The 23,141-nt window shown below is 34.4% G+C and overlaps 1 protein-coding gene across 1 annotated transcript; it reads left to right on the plus strand.

The window, feature by feature from the left end:
* The first annotated feature begins 48 nt into the window (after positions 1-48).
* LOC123665634 (glutathione synthetase-like) lies at positions 49-22,165 on the plus strand. Its single transcript, XM_045599910.1, has 13 exons — positions 49-368; positions 5,362-5,457; positions 6,719-6,835; positions 7,119-7,268; positions 12,065-12,198; positions 16,284-16,326; positions 16,597-16,767; positions 17,398-17,465; positions 17,597-17,701; positions 18,664-18,867; positions 20,819-20,954; positions 21,137-21,228; positions 21,814-22,165. The coding sequence occupies exons 1-13, from the start codon at positions 222-224 to the stop codon at positions 21,941-21,943; spliced, it is 1,593 nt and encodes a 530-aa protein (XP_045455866.1). The 5' UTR covers positions 49-221; the 3' UTR covers positions 21,944-22,165.
* Positions 22,166-23,141: the final 976 nt, after the last annotated feature.

Below are 23,141 nucleotides of genomic sequence, written 5' to 3' on the forward strand. Positions count from 1 at the left end.
TATTTTATCAATTGTCAGTTGTCATTATCACACTGACATATTAGATTATTAGACGATAAATCAACAACAACATTATTCGGTGCCATTCAGTTGTAAATTTTACAGTAAATAAGACGTCGGTAACGTAATTTATTATTCAGAAATAAAATATTACACAACTTGTGATAAATTTTAAAAGTAATTGTGAAATATATACTTAATAATCTTTTTTAATAATAATCATGACTCAAGCTCGTCTTGCGTCCTGTATTCCTCTGCCTTTGGAACATAAACTGCTAGTCACTGTAATTGAGAAGGCCAAGGACTGGGCGCTAATGCATGGTGTCGGTATGAGAGACAAGAAAAACTTCACGAAAGACTCTATACAGGTAAATTTTTAATATGTTTTTTAATTAGCGCTCTATTCTTTTTCTTGTCATTTTTCTTAATTCGTTGTCTTCTTAAGATAGCTTTTTAGCGATAAGACTGTCTTTTGTACGTATTTTATTTTGCATATGCGTTTCTATGTTACGAGTATTGTTTTTGGTTGTATAATAAAGTATATTTGTATATTATTAAAAATATTATTTGTCAAAAAAATACTATTCAGTTATTTAAGATTTTATATTGCAAAAGTATTTTGTTTCCTTGAGATTCACTATGTAACATTATCGTACAATATTAAGGGGTTGTTGTACCAGTAGCCAAAGAAGCTATCTGATATATAATGGTATCCAACAAACAAATGTTTTATATATTTTATTTTTCCCCATCAAAAGCTTTTTCTGTCAGATATTTCTATTTGCACCTAAGTGCAAAACTTGTACTTTATTATTTGAGATAAATACCCCTAAGGGTTTATTTTACCCCTTAGTGATAAAAAAATATCAGTAAATTATGTATGCAATAAAATTTATTAGTAAATGATGAAATAAGACACAATGCAATGATAGGTGTTTTTTTAGCAATTTTATAACACTAATATGTGTATTTTAGTTTGTTTTGATGATAAACAAATTCCGCTATCTCATAACCATTGCTACAGTGAATTCTTTACAATTAAGCAATAAAACTGAACTGATACTGAAGTGATCTTCCACAGAATATACGCAAAGTCAATTTATATGATTTGTGCATATTGTTTTATTATTAAAGCAACGAGTTGCATTTGCAAAGAGTATATGAGAGTATAAGAGTAGTATGTAATATGTAATAAAAATAATACTTTAGTTTAGTGCGTTTGTGGTTCGACAAGACTACCCACAAAGCTTACTCTCAAAAAAGCTACATAAGACTGTCCATGCGAAAAACATTCTTCACTAACTTATTCTGGTAAGTTTTAGGTAATTTTAGTTGCATGAAATAATCTATATAATTTCAACACAAAAAAATGTCAACACTTTTTTCACCCCCATTGGGTCTAAGTTTCTAAAATGCTGTTTGTTATACTATTTAATTTTCTAATAAAGCTTAGGATAAAGTTTCATACTCCTAACTTCAGAAATGAAAAATTGCCACACTTACAATGTATACAATCAGTTAACCACTATTTCACCCCTTTAAGGGTAGAATTTACACAAACGCTGAAACAGGTTTTTACTCATTTTTATCAATAACAGAAAAATAAAGGTTTATGTTTCAGATTCATAAAATATTGCGAATTTTCCATATAAATTTCCAACCATTATTTTACCCCTTCAAGGGTAGAAGGTTTCCATAAATGCTGAATTAGGTACTTACTCATTTTTAATCAGTAGCACAAAAAATTAAAATTTCAGTCTCTAACATCAAAAATGACAGACTTCTATATAAATTTTCTACCCTTAGTTCACAGAACTCTTAAAAGAAGAATTCCTTTCCTAAAATGACACAAAACAATAAACATTATTTCAAAATTTCAAACTTATACCATAAGTAATTTAGGCTGGCCGTTGATATGTCAGGAGGATGGACATTGCATTTTATATACATATGGATATATTTTCAATCAATAATTTTCATATTTTATTCAGTTCACTATTTATACTGTGTTTTGCTGTGTCATGTATTAAAATATTTTGTCCATAGACAGGCATTGTATATAAGAAATTTGTATAATATATTATGACTAGCTGACTCCACAAACGTTGTTTTGCCATATATATTTATTAACCCCTTTAATCCCCCCCTCCTTATAACGTAGGGGTATGAAAAATAGATGTTGGCCGATTCTCATATCTACCCGATGTGCACACAAAATTTCATAAAAATCGGTCCAGCCGTTTCAGAGGAGTATGTTAACTAACATTGTGACACGAAAATTTTATATATAAGATAAGACCACCCTTGCATTTTGTTTAGTTTGGGTATAATAATTTTCTTTAGTAAAATTTCAAACTGCAATAAAGTACTAAATAAAATATTAAATAAATAGATTGAAAACTCGGTAGAGAAGATGTGTAATCTTAGTATATACCATAGGGTTCCTAATAAATAAATAGATAAGTCCTTGACTTTTGACTAAAACACGTTGTGACAATAAATAATTTTAGATATCGACATTGTCCTCTTTGAGCTGACGTATTTCCAATTTTTTCACCCCCAAAAATAAAGTTTCCCCCAAGTCCCTTGCCGATTCTTGCCGATTCTTGCCGATTCTTCTCTGCAGAATTTACATTCCGAATCGGTGGTAGCTTCACTTTTACAAAAATAATAATTAATTTCTACACTTTTCATTTGTAAAATGACGATTCGAAAGTGCTCTTGGAGCCTATTTGAATAAAGCTATTTTTGATTTTGATTTTGATTTACTCCTTAAATTAGGTATTTGTTTGTGGGATGATTTCATATTAGGAGTCTTTATTTCCGCCTACTCATTTCTTTAACTTTGAAAATAAGAAACACTCACTCAAGTTTTAATCTTTAGAATTGGGAGATAAGATAGCGATTCGTAGCCCTATTCACGAAATTTCGCTGAATCAAGATGTGTTTTCAAAGTCAACTCGTGCGGAGAAACGCCCCTTTTTGACTGATTTTTGTTCTCTGGTGAATTCTGGTGAATCCACAGTTACAGAATTATTATTGTCAGTAAACAACACCCAAAACTCCTTCGAAGTATTCACAATTGCGTTTGTGATCGTTCGTAAGCAAACGCGGCAACCATCTTTCGGATAGGTTTTTCATACTCAAGTGACTATTGAAATTAGAAACAACTGAATCATGAGATATGCCTGTGGATTCTACAATCTCCCATACCTCCAATATCTGCACGACCAGTCCCATACCATGAACTATTTCAACTGTTTTCAGTATAGCGACTTCAACTGAACGTCTAGAACTTTCGTCGTCTCTCCTGCTTATACAGCTGCAACGAAATTCAGAAACCACTTTTTTAGAATTAGAATTGATGGTGCAGAGTCACCAAAGTATAAGTGTAGCATTCGTTTGTGTAATTCTTTTTATAAGCAAAAAATAAAGCTTAAAGCGCAGTTGAAAGTAATTTTTTTTCCATTTTTTCCACAATACAAGCGATTTTCTGCTGTAAATGCTTTAAACCATGGACTTATTGACTCACCCTCGTAAATAAAACCGAATCGTCAAAATGTATGCACGCGCATAATTCCCGAACGACTGCGAAATCGCTGGATTTTTTTTTCGTGCTCGTTATTAATAGGATAATGTTTTAGTGAAAGAAAAAAATATATCCTAGAAAAAATGAAGCGGGACATAGTTCTCTAGGTCAGCTAGAAAAATAATAAATAAATAGATTTGTAAATAACTATAGAAGTAATCGTATTATTAGTATATTACATAGGCTTCCTAATACGTACATATATAAAGAAATAGATGAAATATTATACTTTCACTGTCAGTTATCTAACTAATAAATAATCTAACTTTCTAATACTAAAACTAAAAAAAAACAAAAACTTGAAAAGCTTGAGTGAAAGTTAGTGTTTGTGGTAAAGATTTACTTCTTGTTTTCCAATTACTATTTGTATACAATATCTAAAAATGAGATTAGAATTAAAAAGTATTAACTTTATAATTATATTGTAATTAGTCATACAAACCTTTTGCTTTTATCTTTTAATTTTACCCACAACTTCGTTTGTGGAATTTTTCATTATTTAATCATTTTTAATTATTCGACGCCGCGTTGGCGCAACGGTCACAGCCATGGACTGTACCTGTTGCGCTGGCGGTTGCGGGTTCGATCCCCACACATGACAAACATTTGTATTGGCCATACAGGTGTTTGCCATGGTCTGGGTGTTTGTGCAGTCCTTGTGGGTCTCCCCACCGTGCCTCGGAGAGCACGTTAAGCCGTCGGTCCCGATTGTTATCCTATACACCTGATAGCGATCGTTACTCATAGTAGGGAATATATCCGCCAACCCGCATTGGAGCAGCGTGGTGGATTAAGCTCTGATCCTTTTCTTACATGGGGAAAGAGGCCTATGCCCAGTAGTGGGATATTACAGGCTGAAGCAATTATTCAGTTAAGAAAGCCATTAAACCAATCAATCAATGAATTATCCAGTTATTTTGCAAGCAACACACTTGCTTTTTATTACGTACCTCAATACAAATTTCGTTTTTATATATTATATAATAATTACGATTAATTGTGGTATCTAATACAAAATTTTTATTTAAAACCTTCCAGCCTTTTTTTCGTGATAAACGATTAACATTCCCAAGTTGATTTCTGTACGAAATTTTATTAAAATTGGTTAATTAATTAATATCAGTAAGGATACTAGTAAAGGTTGTTAGTAGGTAAAGGTAGTAAGACTACCACAATTTGAGTTACAATTTGAGTTGGCGTTATTATTGTCTTTTAAGTACATACCACAGCATGGCAAACAAACATACATTCCATCCAATGGTAAGTGGTTACCATAGCCTATGCACCGTGCCCCGGAGAGGACGTTATAGACCTGGTTGTTATCATAAATACCTGAAAGCGATTGTTACTCATAGTAGGGAACATATCCACCAACCCGCAGTGGAGCAGCGTAGTGGATTAAGCTCCAATCCTTCTCCTACATGGAGAAAGACGCCTATGCCCAGCAGTGGGATGTTTCAGGCTGAATGCGATAGTCTATGCTTGCCTGCAACATCAAACATCACTACGAGCGCGTTGTTGACTCTACCCGACTTTCCCAAGGAGCTCTGGCTACCTTACTACAAGAACACGACGCAATGTGAGAGGAGTATTATTTCGGCTGTGTTCTTCTGTAATGTTGAGGGTACTTCTCTGGTATGGACTTGGAGCAAGATATTTCCTGCTGTATCATAAGTTCTACCTCAATAGAGGAAGAATTCATCTTATGTTAAACAATATTTTTTTCTTGAAAAAAAAAAAAAACAATTGTTTATATACTGACGTTGTTTCAGATCGCACCCTTCGTGCTGCTGCCATCGCCATTCCCACGCACAGAGTTTAACAAGGCCGTTGAACTTCAGCCTATTTTAAATGAATTAATGCACAAGGTAATAGAAAAATCGTGTTAAGATATTCTAAATATTTTACAAAAACAACTTTCATTTATTTCTCTTTTTATTGCTATTTTTTTAGACTTGTCCTCGTTTAAAATTTGATAAACATATTAGAAAGTATAATTCGATAATATTTATTTAATACCAAGTATATTTTAGTTTCATTAATTTTAATTTTGATAATTGATAGAATGATTTTATTTACATTTATTTTTTTAGTATATATTTGGTCTGTTTCAAATTTACACAACTAAATTTGTAGGTCGTAATTAATTTTTTTTTGCACAATAACTACAATAGACTTATATTTAAAACTAGCTGCCCGGACAGACAAAAGTTCTTTCAAAAGTTAATAGTATTTTTTTTTTTTTTTTTTTTAACATTAAAATCTTTCGTGGGTCTTAAGGAACATACAAAAAAAAAATTAGCCGAATTGGTCGAGCCGTTCTCTAGTTATGCGCTTAACAACATTCATTTTTATTTATATCTATTATATAAAATTCTCGTGTCGCGGTGTTTGTAGTTAAACTCCTCCGAAACGGCTTGACCGATTCTCAAGAAATTTTGTGTGCATATTGGGTAGGTCTGAGAATCGAACAACATCTATTTTTCATTCGCCCAAATGTGAAGGGTAGTCGACACCTAAATTTTTTTTAATATTTTTTGGACCAAATTTTATATTTTTATTTTATTATGATTTGGCATTGAAAAATACATACAACTCTAAATTTTCACCCTTCTACTACCAACCCCTATTTTTTAATAGCGTTTAGCAACAGGATAATGTTTGCTGGGTCAGCTAGTATATATAAATATATATAAATATATATATATATATATATATATATATATATATATATATATATATATATATATATATATATATATATATATATATATATATATATATATATTATTTAACAAATTATTTATTTTGAGACTAACATCAATGTTTACATAATTATTTAGGAACATAACTGTTGAGAGCGAACGATCTAATACTTATAAAAAAAAAAATTAAAAAAAAAAAAAACCCGACTGCGATTAATAATTTTAATTAGGTTTGTTGTCAGGGCAGCAGTTGCTATTAGTATTATAATATGAAATTATTGAATGGAATATATTACACTGAATACACATCACACTAAATGTTTGTGTAAAGAAGTCAATAAATCGGTTTGTTTCACGAATATTTATGTATGCAATGGAACTATGTACAAGTAATTATCTATTTTTATAAAAGTTTTTATTATAGGTAGCGCATGACGACGAATTTCTTGAACATACATTGCGAAACACTCTTGAAGTTGATGATTTCACTGCCAAACTCTATGACATCTGGATCAAAGTAAGAGAGGAAGGCATAACACAGGTACATAAGTCTTTTAATACTATCATTGGAAGATAGGATTGTATGGCGAAGGAAATCAGCGTGTTTGTTTTACTGAATTACTTAACGTTACCAGTTTATTGTTACTCCATATTTGATTTTGTATGTTTTCTGGTGCAGAGGATAGTTTATATACCAAATATTTATTTTTTGCACTCTGTATCTAAGTTCATAAACGTACAATGTATTAGGAATATCCTCCAATCTCTTCGAAATATATATTTTAGTAGGGTATTTCGATAAAATTGAAATCTGTCCGGCGTAGCCGATATCACTGGGAATGCTGAGGTCGGACATCATGCTGGAGTCGCGGTGTCCGCACACAGAGAACCAGTGCGCGAAACACACGCCATATTGTTCATGGAAACAAGTGGAGATCAACAGTATAGCGTCCGGTTTCGGCCATCTCGGGCCCGTATCGCGAGAGATTCAGAGGTAGAAGCACCGAATTGAAATGGACGCCAGATTTTACGACCTTTTACTAACACGCCATTTCTAGAAACAAAATTATTTATATAATTCTAAAAATCTGGTTAACCATTTCCAAACATAATCGAGTTTGCACTGTTGAACATTTCGTTCGAAACATTTATGCACCGTTATTACTTGCGCGGCAAACAAAATGTCTAATTTATTAAATGGCGCAGGTGTGGCTATAACATAATTTTGGTTATAATCGGTACAGTTTTGTTTAGTCATGCAAGCGTGCTTTTGTCCATTTTTATTTTAAAGTGACGTAATTAAATAAACATTCTTAGTTTGAACGAATTGGTCAAAATATTGGTAAATTGACAGTAAAATAAAATAGTCTTTTGTAAAGAAAAGACATATAAATGGGTCGTAAGTGTTATATCAATTCTTTTGTTAAGTTCAAATAAAAAAAAAAATATATATTTGCTTATTTGTCACCCATTTGTATGTGTAGGCTGTACAAATAATAAAATAGCTTAATATGTATGCAGTTTTTGGTTTTAATTTATTAAATAATTAAAAAAAACTAACTGCTGAAAATTTGTTAAATATACGTAACATTACTAATTTGAGATAAAAAAAAAATAACTTTATTTAAATTGACAGTACAGTAATAATATTCTTAAACTAACTGTGCTCGCGACTTCGTCCGCGCGGAACTTACAAATAGGTTCTTGTTCAGTTCGCAGAGTTATAAAATAAATAAATTTCTTAAATAAAAGTATTTTAAATTATTCCTTATTACATCAGATATCTACCAGTGAAAGCCCTGTCAAAATTGGTCTAGCCGTTTCAGATATTAGCCGGAACAAACAGACAGACAGACAAAAATGGTAAAAAACGTTATTTTGTGTTTACATCGTACGTGTATACATCAATATACATTTAGTAAAAAGCGGTTATTTTAATATTACAAACAAACACACCAATTTTATTTATTTGTATAGATGTTTGGAGACGTCCGAATTTTGCCAAAAATGTTAAATGTAAAAAAAAACTTCACCGTTCTCAAAAAATATTTTACGCCTGTAATAATTGTAAAAGCCCAGAACTAACAATTTTTTGATAATTACTGAATCATCCTTTCCAGATCGAAAATGCAAGAAAAAATTAATATTATTTTACATTATGTACCTACTCATATTTAATTGTTAAAATACGATTAATTTGTCATTTGATTGCTGCATCATTGTTAGTCTATTGTGAAAATGACCAATTATTGTTTTTTAACCGACTTCAAAAAAGGAAGAGGTTACTTCTTCCTTTTTTGAAGTCGTCACCGTGTACTTCTTCGCTTATGAACCTATTTTGATAATTCTTTTTTTAAAAAGTCAAGCGTTGTACCGCGATAAGTAAACCAGGATCTGATGATGGAATCCCAGAGAAATCGAGGGAAACCCTCGAAAATCGTAGTGACGATTAGACTACGACGTTTGTTAATTTTTTTCGTCTACTTACGTTGTATTACTTGTCGATGTAATTGAAGTCGGTTTTTTTTCGTTTGCGAGCAAACAATTATTATTTCATACGATCAATCGTGGATCTAGAACATTTAGCATTGACATAAGTTCGGTTTCTAAATTGAAGAAAACTATTCGTTTTATTTACGAACATATCAAATCGTATAAAAACCTGTAATAGAGATTATAATTTTGACGGATCATGGTTACTGTGTGTAATTTGCAATGTATGTCACTCTACGATTACGAACTCTACGATTGCGTCATCGCGTAAGTATAAATCTTTCAATGCTTAATAGGTACGAATAACGACTATTATTTACTAGCTGTACCCCGCGGTTTCGCGGTACTGTCGTTAAGATTCCTTTACAATATTGTTTATGGAGTAATAACTTCAATTCTAGGCGTATTAAGATGTAACCTACACCGGGTTTTATGTTAGACCTCCAGAATCAGAATTTTTAAACGGCATCCAATTGCGGGCGTCATATTTTACTTGCTATACATATTGACAGAAAAAATTCTAAAGTTTTTATATGTTTGTTTTTCTATTGCTCTCATAAAGATCCCAAAAACTTGTTATTCGTTAGCGGGGGGTCCACGAAAATTTATCTCAGTACAACGTGTCGACAGGGCGGATCCACCGTTGTGAACACGTTGGGCATTCCCACAACCAGAGCTGGGCACCGTTAATCAAATGGTTAGCTTCGTTAATCGCTATTCCGCTAATACAAAAATTAGTTTCGTTAAACGTTAAAACGCTACATTTTAGAAGATTTAACGCAAGTTAAAGTTAATCGTTAATCGTTAACATATTATGACTAAAAAAGCATTATATTAATTGCTGATTATTTAATACCGATAAAGAATGAAGTATAAAAGCAAATTTTTTAATTTGCTTAATGGAAGTTCTCCCTAGTATGTAAAATATTATTGTAAGCTCTAGTTAAAGAAATAAACTTTATTTTATTTTTTATTTATTAATTATTTTTATAAAACAATAAAATACAGAATGCAAATTTAATTAAATCAATTGATTGATTTAACTGTGGTACTATGTGCATGTTCCCTTTCATGAACATCAACATATTAAAAATTTTATCAGAAAGAGATGCTCTTTTCGGTGCTAAAATATCTTTTCCCGTTGAAAAAAGACGTTCAACTGCTGCGCTTGAAGGTATTGCCGTGTTATATTTGATAAAAAGATTAATCAAAGTCTGGTCTCCAAAGAATGCAGCGTCGTCAAGTGAGTCCTTGGATGGTGTATCTAGCCACATTTTGACTATGCTTTGAGCTTTTGTCTTCAATGAGTTCTGCCTCGTTGGCCTTTCCTTGCACTGGGTAGTTACCGACTTAAAAAAGTCTTCCTCGTTATCACTACTCCCTCCATTACTTCCTCCGCCACTAACACTGTCCTTGGAGTTTTCCTAAAAATTATTCAGAAAAATAAACGATTATTCCATACAAAATTCCGCCCTACAGAGCAGTTTCTTGTCGGATTAATTCAGAAAAAAAAATTACCTGCACTTCTTGTCGTAAAGCCTCTTCTACTTTACTTTCCATGGATTTTTTTACGGCATTCACCCTACCGCTGTCGTAAGTTTCAAGCCAAATTAATCTAAACTTTGGGTGAAACCCAGCAGCAAGTTGGCAATGCTCGTCATTGAGCAGTGGGCCAAACCTTTTTTCAATGCCATTGATTAAGGCATTGGCTAAGGCTGTGCAGTGTATAAGCCCCTTGGTCTTGATGTGTTTTAATTTAAGAATTGTTGCTGCTATTGTCGGCAGTAGCGACCCGAGATAGGCTTGGGCTTCTCCTTGGATTCGATCCAGGGCATACAGTGCAGTTTTCCCGCTCGCACGCGCCACATCTAAGCTATATTTGTTTCACTCACACGGCGGCACGCGCTCCGCGCTGCAAGTGCCTGCGCGCTCGACCAAACTTGTCGAAACCTGTTTTTCCCGCCGCGCGCGGTGCGTACTTCCATTGGGTTAACTGTTAACGGGTCCGTTAACCATTTTATAAGTTAGCTTAAAAGTTAATCCGTTACTCGAAGTGTTAACTTCGTTAATTAACTGTTAACGGATTAACGAGTTAATGCCCAGCTCTGCCCACAACCTTCAGTCGAAACATAATTTCCCTTGACCCGATTATTTTATGGAATTATGGCGAGCCTGTGTGGCTAAAGAATTTATGTTATGGTTATTTGTTGTAATTTCAATTTTCATTTGAAATTTACCAAATGCCTTGTATTACTTTTTTCGTATGTTTTTTAGTAATCTTAGACCCACGTAGGGTCTTCTTACTTTTGGCACACCATTAACGAAGTTTGATATGATAGGTTTTAAACGAGTTAATTTAAAAATAAACACAGCAGTGCAGCATCGAATCAGTAGTCTTATTCATTTGTCTCTGGTTAAAGCTTATAGTCAAAATTGATATTTGTACGGAATGTTACAGACACAGTCTAGAGAGAAAAATGTTTCAAGATTTCCAAATTATTTTTGGCAACATACACGTGTATACAGAATGAGTACAAACAAGAGACATTCAATTAAAACATGCGCACTACATGCCATTTCTATATTTATACTATATACAAAAAGCAGTCAACTAGAAGCTGTAGGTAGTTTAGAAATAAGATAAATCTTTAGTTTTGACTAAATAAAACACTATGATAGACGAAATCATACCGTAATACTGAAAACCCTTTACCATTTATGTGCCTAAACTTCTACTTGACTTTGTAGGTTAACGTGGTTTAATTTAATGTTTCTAGCTTGTATCCCATCCTGTAGAGTTATTTATATGATAATCCTACCATGTTTTGTTCAATTACTAAATAAGGGTTTTTGTGTACATATGCATATATTCTGATACACCAAATTAACGTCTAACGGTTTTGAGGGCTAGTTATAAGGGTGCAGGTTTAATTAAACTTAAAATAAATCTAGCAGGGATTTATCATCGAATTAAAAACAGATTCTCCGTCTTAATTATGGAGATAATCATTGCCTAAGCGAAGCTAAGTTTCTTTAGTGTTGTTTTTTAAAAAAGTGCTTTATCAAATTAATGTGTGATAGCATTATTCTCCAAGAAATTTCTCCAAGAAATACATACACTGATTACAAACCTATTTATTATAAAACAAGGGTTAAGGGTTACGGGATTTATGTACATACAACAAAAGCATTTCAATTTTAAAACGCTGTAAAATTGCTTTTGTACACTATGACTTATAACGTTTATTAATCGGACAAAATTGTGATGAACTTGCAGTCTCTCAGCCTGGGCCTCTTCCGTTCGGACTATCTAATGCAGAACCCAGAAGGGAACAAGATAAAACAAGTGGAGCTTAATACTGTGGCATCGAGTTTCGGCGCTATATCGTCGAATCTTCCCGCCATGTCTCGGTACCGACATTGCGTTGTGATGGGCTAAAGACCTTTATCTGTAGCTTTGACCATAGATAATGTAAAATGAACTGTCACGAAAAATAAGGTCATAAATATATATCAAAAAAGGTTGCCTCCACGGTCTTATAATATACAGGCCATGAAACTAAGCGCAATTTCGATGGCGAGAGATTAAGTACGATAATGTCCTAACTTTTCGTTACTGCTATCGATTGGTGAGGTCACGTGGTGCGGTGCGGACTGCGCACGCCTGTTGAGTTACGCTTCATTGTAATTAGTTATATTTTAAAACATAAATGCGTTACGTGTGATAGAAAATGAGAGAGAATGCTATTCTGTCTTCGTTGCATAGCACACCCATAGATCGTCATGCCACTGGCGGCCGTAAACCACTAAGCCGACGTACCCCCACTACTGTAGTTGAACGACCTGTATATAATAAGACCGTGGATGCCTCATTGTTTTTCAGTCATGGTTATAATCTATATAAATAAAAATGAATCGCTGACATGTATTTGCATGACTTTCGGGCGACTGCACTAACTTGAATAATTCTTCTTTTTGTTTGTTATTGTCAGGACAAGAATTGCACTAAAGAATTTTTTGAAAAACAATGGTTGTGTGAAATTCTCGAAGCTAGCTAATCTTAACCAGTTCATTTTATATTTAGAAGTTTGAACTATAGATTTTTTTTTTTGTTATAAAGGCTTAACCCATCATTAAGCAAACAATAAATCAGTCTACATCTCTCATGTGACTGCTTACAGATACTCCAAGCTGTACTTTCATCCTTCATTAACTGTTCTGTTTTGTTGTCTATGCACGCTTTTGTTTTGTTTATCTGCACCAAATGCTTGTTTACGCATGTTTTATTGAATGTATGTTTACATGTATTTTTAAGACTGTTATGAATATATTTTTCGTATAAAAGAAAACTTTTGCGTGCATGTATATAAAAGCATAGAGTTTTTATCACTTGAGAGATGTTCCCTGACATTCAAAATGTCGGTCGAGATTTTAATTTTTTTTTTAACAATGTACATAGTTTTAAATTTTGTCCATTAATAAACGGCTTGGGGTACACATCTTTCAATGCATTCCTTTTCATGTACATGCACTTCCGAATTTAATGGGGGCTGTGGTTTATTATTTAAAATATTATATAATTTCGATTACATTAATGGCACGGAAAAAGTAATAGGTAAAAGATAGTTAAACACACTATGACAGAAAAGTTATTAAAATTCATAATAATATTGAATTATCTGCTAATTTATCAAACCAGTTTTGTAGAAATAATTTTTATAAATATTATTAAAGAAAGACATTATAACAATGTCAAGAAATAAAAAATTTATTGACTGACAACAACGTCAAACTTATTTATGGTTTACCACAAGCAACTTTTTTCCATTTTTAAACTATCCAAGTTTTCCGTTATATATGAATAGATAAATATGGAAAAGATTCACAAAATTATTTTAAACATAAGTAATAAATAAATCTAGAGCTTTAAATATACTAACTGAACGCTTCTAATACTTTAAATAACCAAATAACTAATTAACTAAATTTTATTTTTCGTTCTAATCGTATTGTAGTATATAATTTTTAATAAAATAGTAAATGTAATACGTCTGTAGTTATAAAAAAAATATTTTGCATGTTTTTTTTTTTATTTCTCTATTCCAAATTTTATTTATATGGTGTAAATGTTCGTATTTGGTGTTGGTCATTTTAAAATCCTCAAGGGTGCACGCCCCTGCAGAACGGGTGTTTTTACTTGTACCTATATACTCCATGTATATAAGACTACTTACTACTTATGGGTAATACAAATTTAATTGGTTTTTTTTTTAAACTTATCAATTTGTGGAAATCATTCACAGACACACCCACTTTCACATAAACACACAATACACCCACGCAATTTTTCTCACTACTCAGCTATAAAAATAATAATAATATTTATGTATATAGTCATCTTGCTAACGGTGAGACTTGCACAGACATAACCAAGTAGCCACGATTATCTACCAACTACAAAGAACTTGTTATTCGATACGGCTTTGTTGAAAATGAGTTGCCTTGTTATAGGTATAACCCAACGCCAATTCTTGAAAATGGTCGTGCATTGCTCTACTGGGATCGCTCATTGTCGGACAGGTTTATTGCAGCCAACTTGATCTAGAGCTAGTAGACCGATCAGCGCTCCGAGCAATATTATTATTGACATTACAGTTCCACATGGCGATAATCCCGTAAAGCCGGAAAAAGAAAAATTAAGTAAACATTTAGACCTATCCCATGAGATTACCGGCATGTGAAATGTAGACTCAACAATAATTGTTCCTATTGTTGTGTCGGTCAATGATCTCTCAGCGAAAAGTTTGGACCAACACCTTAAGGAACTCTCTTAACTTTTGGATCAATGGTCGGATTCACAAGACAGTATTGCTTGAGAGAGCCCGAATTGTGAGGATATTCTTCAGCATTAACTACCGGCGGTCTGGCCTCAACCTCAACTCAAACAGGACTAATTTTTTTTATAAATCTAATATCTTTAAACTTTTTAGAAAATGTCGTTTTATCCGTGTTTTCAGGTAATGAAACTGCTACAATATCATTAGAATACGATGGTAAATTCCGTCACCATCGACCAGGTTATAATAGCTCAGGCGGGAAACCGGGCGGTGCCGAAACCAGAAAATCCCGGTTCGAGTCCATGTGTCTTTAGTCCGATTATTTTCCGCCCTTTATCAACGCATCTAACTCGTATCTAAGTATATCAAAAACAAAAAGCACGAAAGAAATGACAGAGTTTTGAAAAAAAAAGAATACGGTAATAATTACATTAGTAAAGAATTCGACATTGTGCAAATATTTCGTATGGGCAATGTTTCGGTTCAAAGATAAAAGTCAAATCAATAACTACATACATACATATAATCATGCCTCTTTCCCCTAGGGGTAGGCAGAGACCACTTCTTTCCACTTGCTACGATCCTTACATACTTCTTTCGCTTCGTCCACTTTCATTGTTCCCTTCATACATGCTTCGGCTTAGGGTACTCTTGACCTGGCCTTTTTTCAAAACGTCCCTTATTTGGTCTCGTAACGTCCGCCTAGGTCTACCCCTTCCAACCCTTCCATCCACACTCGCCTTACACACTTTTTTTCGTCAATCGTTCTTCACTTATTCTCTCGACATGACCAAACCATCTGAGCATACCTTTCTCAATTTTTGTCACTACATCTTCTTTCAGACCACAACGTTTCCTTATCTCACTATTTCTTATTCTGTCACCCAGTTTAACTCCTATCATACTTCATATCGCTCTCATCTCAACTGCATTTATTCTGCTTTCATGTTTCTTCTGCCATACCCAACTTTCATTTCCGTACATGAGTGTCGGAACCAACACCCCCTCATGCACAGCCAAACGAGCCTTGTTAGACACCTCCCGACTGCTCATAAAGGAGTGCAAAGCTCCATTCACCCTGTTTCCTGCATTCACTCTTCTTTCAGTAATATTTTAGTTTTGCAAACGTCATATTGTACAGTCGTTTGACTGATATTACGTCACTTCCGTTATACATTTTTCTTACGGTTTTAGTATCACATTTTTTTCAGTTCGCTCGCCCAGCCAAATGTCAAGCCTTCCGTAAGGAACTTCGTTCCAATTAATAATATAAAATTCATGTATACTTGACCACATGCATACTTATATGAACATGTACATACATATATACATATTTTTTTAAATTTTTGGCTTCAGTCTTGATTTTAGAGTACCCTCCAAAACATAAAAAAATATTTTCAATGTACAAAATTGAAACTGTTAACGTTTTATTGTAGATGTAAAGATTTGATTTGGAATAGAGAAATAGTAAATATAGTTTAGTAATGTCAGCATGTTTAGTTGCATGTTTTAGTTGTAAATTCGTTTACATATTTTTTATACCTACATGGAAAATAATAAATATGTTAATTTTTTCAGTATTTAAATAATCATTTATTATTTTCTGTCAGGGATATATAATAATTTTCTTTAATTGCAATTGTTGTGTTATTTTTTCAGCTACATCCTACGTCAGTTAGGACACGGTGATCTCATTCAAAATGTGAGTATAATTAATACTCTTTTTTTTTAGTTTGTCGGCTAGGTTATGAGCTCGCTGCTGCTCATCAAGCTCATGCTACCTTACTCACCACAACAACACACTACAAGCTGTAAGTTGCCTACCTTAAGAACAGATGACAGTGTATTTTAAACAAAAAAAAAAATCGTGAGAGAAAGAGAGAGGTTTTGCCCCACAGTCTCTTGCTAGAAAGAGATAAATATGTTTTTATATTTGCGGCGTTTAAAAGCTGACATACAATTTTTTTTTCAGATGCCTGAAAATCGTGCTCTATCTGGTCTGTGTTCGGGTATAATCGAAGCGTATGACTTGTTCGGGGTACCATCAGCTGTGGTGATATTCGTTGTTGAAGAAATCTCTTACAATATTTGCGATCAGAGGTTCCACGAGTTCGAGATATCGGAAAAAAGACCGGATATAATGGTAATTATAAACCTTTTATCTCCCACTGCTCAATTATTGATTCAATCTGTTACTTCAGGGTATTGGTCTCTTTCTCAATGCAGGAGCACTCCTTAATTATGTACGTATCGTATAATAATAATATTAAATCAGTTATTTTTGATTTTGACGACTCATTAGTGAAATCGTTGTAACACTCGCTTATGGCTGTTGTGATGGTGGTCGCTGGTGCGATCCCCGAATAAAAATAGTATGCGTCATACATTTCTATTGGTCTTAAATATGTTTGTTGTGGTCTGGGTGCTTGACCTTGACACAGAAATAAGTCCTGTTGGTGGTGGATCCGTCGAGTGTGAAGTGTTTATAAAATCTAACAAAAAAATCTAACAGGCTTCTAACTAATATTTATATATACATATGTATTCTTTATTGCACTTTAAAATATATTTACAGAACGTTTTCGATTACAAAAATGGAGTATATTAGATTACAACAATTAAATTAAAAGAAAAACAGCTGTTTTAGAATATAAATAAAAATGATAAGACTTCTAATTGTAATTTTGTGTAATTTGTGGTAGCATAACTAGTAGCGGTATCTACTTAATTGCTTTTTCATTCCGAATGTATTTATAGAATTTTAAATTTTCAGATACATAGAAAAACGCTTAACGAAATTTATGAAGAGACGACCCTTAATGATAAGAAACAGTTAATGTTGTAAGTATTATCTTTGTATTGTATTGAAATGTTTTTACCGACTTCAAAATAATTTTGTTTGCTCAAAAATGAAAAAAAAAAACATGTCACATGTGAGTATTTGGACTAGAAAACCGTATACTTTCTTTCAGAGACGGTAAACCGGTGGCGGTAGTGTACTACCGATCTGGTTATGAACCCGCTCAGTATCCGTCCTCAAGGGAATGGGATGCAAGATTACGGGTCGAGAGATCATCGTAAGTTTAAACAAATAAATATATGAATAATAAATACCTTTAAAATTCACACACGGTCGCCTGTAAGTTACTTACCATAGGGGTAAGTTACTTAATGCTTGTGTTATAGGTAACAGCCGACAGGTATAGATACATATTTTTTTCGATAAATATATATATACATAATACTTAAATTACAACTAGATTCGGGGCGGGAATCGATCCCACAACCCCCGGAGCAGAAAGAAGGGACACAAATATAGCTGTGTATATATATATTTTTTTTTTCGATAAATACATATAAATAATACTAATGTCACACCTATACTCGGAGCAGGCATCGAACCCACATCCCCCTAAGCAGAAAGAAGGGTCACTACACACTTCACCAACAGACTAGCCAATAGTCTATAGCTTTGTGATGTTGGAACCCTATCTTCTAAAAAGAAAACAACTGAATACCATGAATAAAATATATAATATATGAAATATTCATCATTACAGCCTATACAGTCCACTGCTGGACATAGGCCTCCACAAGTTGACGCCAAAAATAACGTGAACTCATGTGTTTTGCCCATAGTCACCACGCTGGGCAGGCGGGTTGGTGACCGCAGTACTGGCTTTGTCGCACCGAAGACGCTGCTGCCCGTCTTCGGCCTGTGTATTTCAAAGCCAGCAGTTGGATGGTTATCCCGCCATCGGTCGGCTTCTTAAGTTCCAAGGTGGTTGTGGAACCTTGTTATCCCTTAGTCGCCTCTTACGACACCCACGGGAAGAGAGGGGGTGGCTAAATTCTTTAGTGCCGTATGAAATGTTACATATGCTTAAATAGCTATGTTTGTGATCACGGGTATCGTACTTACGTTGTCATAAAGGTGTCATTCCCTTTTTCTCCTACAAGTTCTGTTAATAGCTCTCATTATTTCCTAATCATTCCATCTTTTTCATTTACACGAAATAATCAAACTAATTTATTACAGAGCAATAAAATGTCCGTCGATCCACTATCAGCTGGCTGGTACGAAGAAGGTTCAACAGGCGTTAGCAGCTCCAGGTATCTTGGAGAAGTTCGTAGCCGGCTCAGCCACTGAGCGAGTGAGAGATATCTTCACTGGACTCTACTCGCTGGACTTCGATGAGAGTGGCGAGCGAGCGGTTGAGATGGCTTTGGAGGATGCTGAAAGGTAGTCTCTACTATGAATTTTTATTTTTATATAATCAGCATCAAATTCAGCCTTTATACTCTCAGTATAATTCATTGTAGATTAAGAGTGTTTGTTATTGAGTTGTAACCACACTATGTGTCTGTCGTCAATATAAGCATGTTTTTTATAGCATTCAAAACAAAATATAATTAAACTGAACTATATACTTTAAAAGGTTGGAGGGTCTAAGTCGACAAACAAGAATTCGGCTCACCTAAGCGATTATGGAAGCTTATGGACGTCTGCAACACCAGACGCATAACAAGCGCATTGCCGTAGGGTCGGCTTCTCAGAACTTTGGCCACCTTATTACACTACTTACAGGAACACTAAGTTTCTCTGACACGTAAAGGGGCATGATTTGATCAGCGATTGTCAATACAGCTTTGGCCGATCGTATAACTGTCTTAGTGTATGTACCTCTTACACATAACTTTCTTCCAATAAGAGCCAAATGCTTCACAATAGCAGTTAGCTAAGATATAGAAAAGCATAGCGTTCGATTCTAATTTTTGCGCCCGTGTTGTACGCAATGTTTGTTGTATCGAATGTTGGCAATTTTACTATTGCATAACAACAATATGCTATCTATCATTGCTATTAGTACTAGTGATGTATATCAGGGCCGGGAAAACATTTCTCATTCCGTATTATCCTTATAAAAAAAGCTGCCAACATAGTGTCTAAAATCGAGAACATCCTATCCAAATAATTTGATTTGGGTCGGGATGATGCATTCCGATTATTGATTCTTGATTCTGTCCGATGTTGATGATGCAACTCTAGCAAAAAAAATGTTTTTGTGTTCACTGCTAAAAACCCATTATTTACTATTTCGATATTTTGTCTACCCTCGCATTGGAATCCTAAATATCAATATTTATAGTGACGTTACAGTTCTGGCGCTACTTAAAAGTAACTAGCAATGAAGTTTTTTGTGTATTTAATGGAGTGAAATAGTATTGCACTCCGGAGTAAAGACTGCAGTTGTAAAAATCCTAAGTTCGTCCCTAATTGGAGTACTGCTGTCATCTCTGGGTGGGAGAGCTCGGATAAAAGATTAGACATAATGAGACGGTTCAATGATAAGCTAAAATAATATTCGACAACTGCAAATTTATACGACATACTTTTCAATCACAACAGAAACTTGCCTCCTTAAGCGTGTTCTACCGCTTCTAGACTTGCTAAAACTTGCAGAATGTATTGTTTCGAAGACTTATTTAATATGATACCAATGGCCGTATTAAATTATAGTACTGCTCGATATCGACAACCTTTTCATCACTCACACTTTACATTCTAAATTATCAGATACACTGCAATTTCGGAGACACTTTCTCAGACTATCATTACACTTTATCCTCAGGCTTTTGTTGAGGAGTGTGGAATTCTTCAAGAAAGGAATAGAAAGGTTTCTTAGCTGGAGGATTGTTGTCCTCTTGTGATTTTGGCAACTACTCACCATCAAGACTGTACGCCTATTTGGCCCCGCAGTTGTCACTAATCGTACTTACCTGAAATTTGAGTGCAAGAAAAGAGCAATCGATGTAACTTTGGAGAATGCTCAGAGATTGTCTTCTTTGTAATTCCTAACAGTATTTCCAAACTTATCTATCTTCTGCTTACAAGTGTGATGTAATTGATAGGCGACTATGTACGTAACCAGAGCAATTTAGCGAGTTAGGGATACTATAGAGTTACGTTTGATGGACGATAGATGTTGTGCTAGACTAAACTAAGATTCACAGCGTAAAAGAAGCGTTAATCGTTGGGCATGCGAGATTTTGAATGGTAAACAATCGGCGAACATGCAATGAACGGTGTGAGTTCTTCAAAAGAAGATTTGAATCAAGTACTTTTGGCATTGAATTAATAGTTTTTTCCCCTAAAAAAAATCATAAAAGTGACAATAAGTCTGTGTATGTAGATTCGTGCTGAAGCCGCAGCGCGAAGGCGGCGGGAACAACGTGTACGGCGCCGACGTGCGCACCGCACTGCTGCGCATGCGCCGCTCACGCGAGCGCGCCGCCTACGTGCTCATGGAGCGCATCCTACCTCCCACGGTACTACCTCTATGTCACCTGCCTCTACATCGACAACGTGTACGGCGCCGACGTGCGCACCACGCTACACAACAGGATATGAGCAAAATGAATCTTATTCGAGTATCCTGTATTTAAAACGCTTTAAACTATTACAGCGCATAAAGTACGAGTATTAGCAATAAGTGTATTGTTCTATTCAGGTGGCGGGATATGTTGTTCGACCTGGTGCAGCAATTCCTCCGCCCCTCACCGACTTAGTGTCAGAACTAGGGATATTTGGTGTTATTATTGGGTAAGCTATTTTTGGATTTATTTGGACCGTTTCCAAGAGACAATGGAAGAAATGAAGAGCAAAATTTTCTAAATTATCTAAATGTTTCTGGAAGCTGTTTTGTATAGGAAATTATTTGAAACTTTGTCCACACGCTTTCACATGAATCGGACTAGGAAGACTGATCTGAGATATCGTTGAAACCAACCATATGGTTGGTCTTGGTATCTTTTCTTTATGTAACTAGGTCGGAAAACAAGCGTACGGTTCACCTGATGGTAAGCAATTACCGTAGCTTATAGACGACTGCAACAACAGAAGCATCGCAAGCGCGTTGCCGACCCCATCCCCATTCCCTCCCAATAGCTCTGGTCACCTTACTCACCAGCAGGAACACAATACTGCTTGAAAACAGTATTATTTAGCTGTGGTCTTCTGTAAGGTCGAGGTACTTACCCAGTCGGGCTGCTCCATATTTTGAGCAGGAAATTTCCTGCTTTGCCCTACCTCAGTTGAATAGAATTATAATTTTAGCATAATATTGTCAATTATTTCAATACTAAAGTTTATGAATACAAGAAAATTAAATCACAATACGCTCAATAGGACCAAAGAGAAAATCTACTGCAATCGTCAAGCGGGACATATGCTTCGCACAAAGCTGGCTGAGGTTAATGAGGGAGGTGTGGCCGCTGGCTTGGGAGCCCTGGACTCACCATATTTAGTTGATATGTAATTAAATAAATATAGATGCTATTATAAAGCTGGTACATATATTAGGAGGTAAATTTCAAATCTGTTAAACCACCAACCAGTGTGCACCAGCAGTCTTGAGGATTAAGCTCTAGCCCTACTTCTACATGGAGAAAAAAGTCCTAGGCCAGCTGTGAAATGGCTACATCTCACTCACACATCTGACTTTTAACTGATTGAGCCTTTACAGAAAAAAAAGTTAAAATCAATCCCCAATTTAGGCTTTTCAACCAAATTTAACACGTGCTTTTACTGGGGACTGAAACATTTATTACCTGATAAATAGTTTTTACAATTAGACTATTACAATTGAGTGGGTATGCTTTCAAATATTGTCTTAAAAGTCGGATTGTGGTAAAGTGGACTTGACTATCTTTGAAAATTATGTTCTAATATATGGTACATCAAAGTAAATATGATCAAAATAAACCTGTAACTAAAAGATGATTGACCAAATACGTAACTAAAAACTATATTTCATAACGGAAAGCTAAACAATTCATTATCTGTCTCTGTCACTTTTCGATGCAAGGTCGTGTGCGAATGGGATAGTGATAATTTGTAATGTTGATCACATTTTACAAGCGCAATATTTGAATTTGTAGTAAGTACGTGCCAGCTTTAGTTTATTAAACATACTGTCAAATATTGGCTATAAAAATTATCGTTGATTTTACATAACTAAATTATCAGAATTCGTAACTACGTGCTTTCATAAATGAGAAAAATAGTTTTTCTTTGAGTTTATGTACTCAGAAATTGTCAAGTAAAACTTCTTTACGCACGCTTGACTTTGGGAGTAAGCTGGTGAATGCGTAACGAGAGCGTTACGAAAAGTGTGATCGGGTGAGGCGAACAGAGTAAAAGAGAGAGAGGTTTCGTATATCTATGACACAGTGCAGGACTAATGTGTAGAAGTTTTACTTCAGTCGTGTAATCTACAGCACACTCGTTTTTTAACCCCGTTAAATAAAAATAATGTGTTTAAGTTCGTTGATTCATTCAACCTGTAACATCCTACTGCTGGACATAATCGTCTTTCTCCATGTAGGAGGTTACATCTAGGTTGCGAACTCTAATAAAAATTTGACCAATTATCCGAATTAATTACGTTTGAATTTATTTTTTATTAATTTTCCCTTTAACTTATTAACTTATGTTTGATGGATGTAAAAAATATT

This window comes from Melitaea cinxia, chromosome 24, assembly GCF_905220565.1.
Source record: "Melitaea cinxia chromosome 24, ilMelCinx1.1, whole genome shotgun sequence".
Lineage (NCBI taxonomy): Eukaryota > Metazoa > Arthropoda > Insecta > Lepidoptera > Nymphalidae > Melitaea > Melitaea cinxia.

What these genes read in the sequence shown, in the direction of transcription:
- LOC123665634 (XM_045599910.1), top strand. Translation starts at nt 222, where the DNA reads ATGACTCAAGCTCGTCTTGCGTCCTGTATTCCTCTGCCTTTGGAACAT. An exon ending in GTTTCGGCCATCTCGGGCCC is followed by an intron (nt 7,269 to 12,064) that starts GTATCGCGAGAG and finishes ATGAACTTGCAG; the next exon opens with TCTCTCAGCCTGGGCCTCTT. An exon ending in GATAAGAAACAGTTAATGTT is followed by an intron (nt 17,466 to 17,596) that starts GTAAGTATTATC and finishes ACTTTCTTTCAG; the next exon opens with AGACGGTAAACCGGTGGCGG.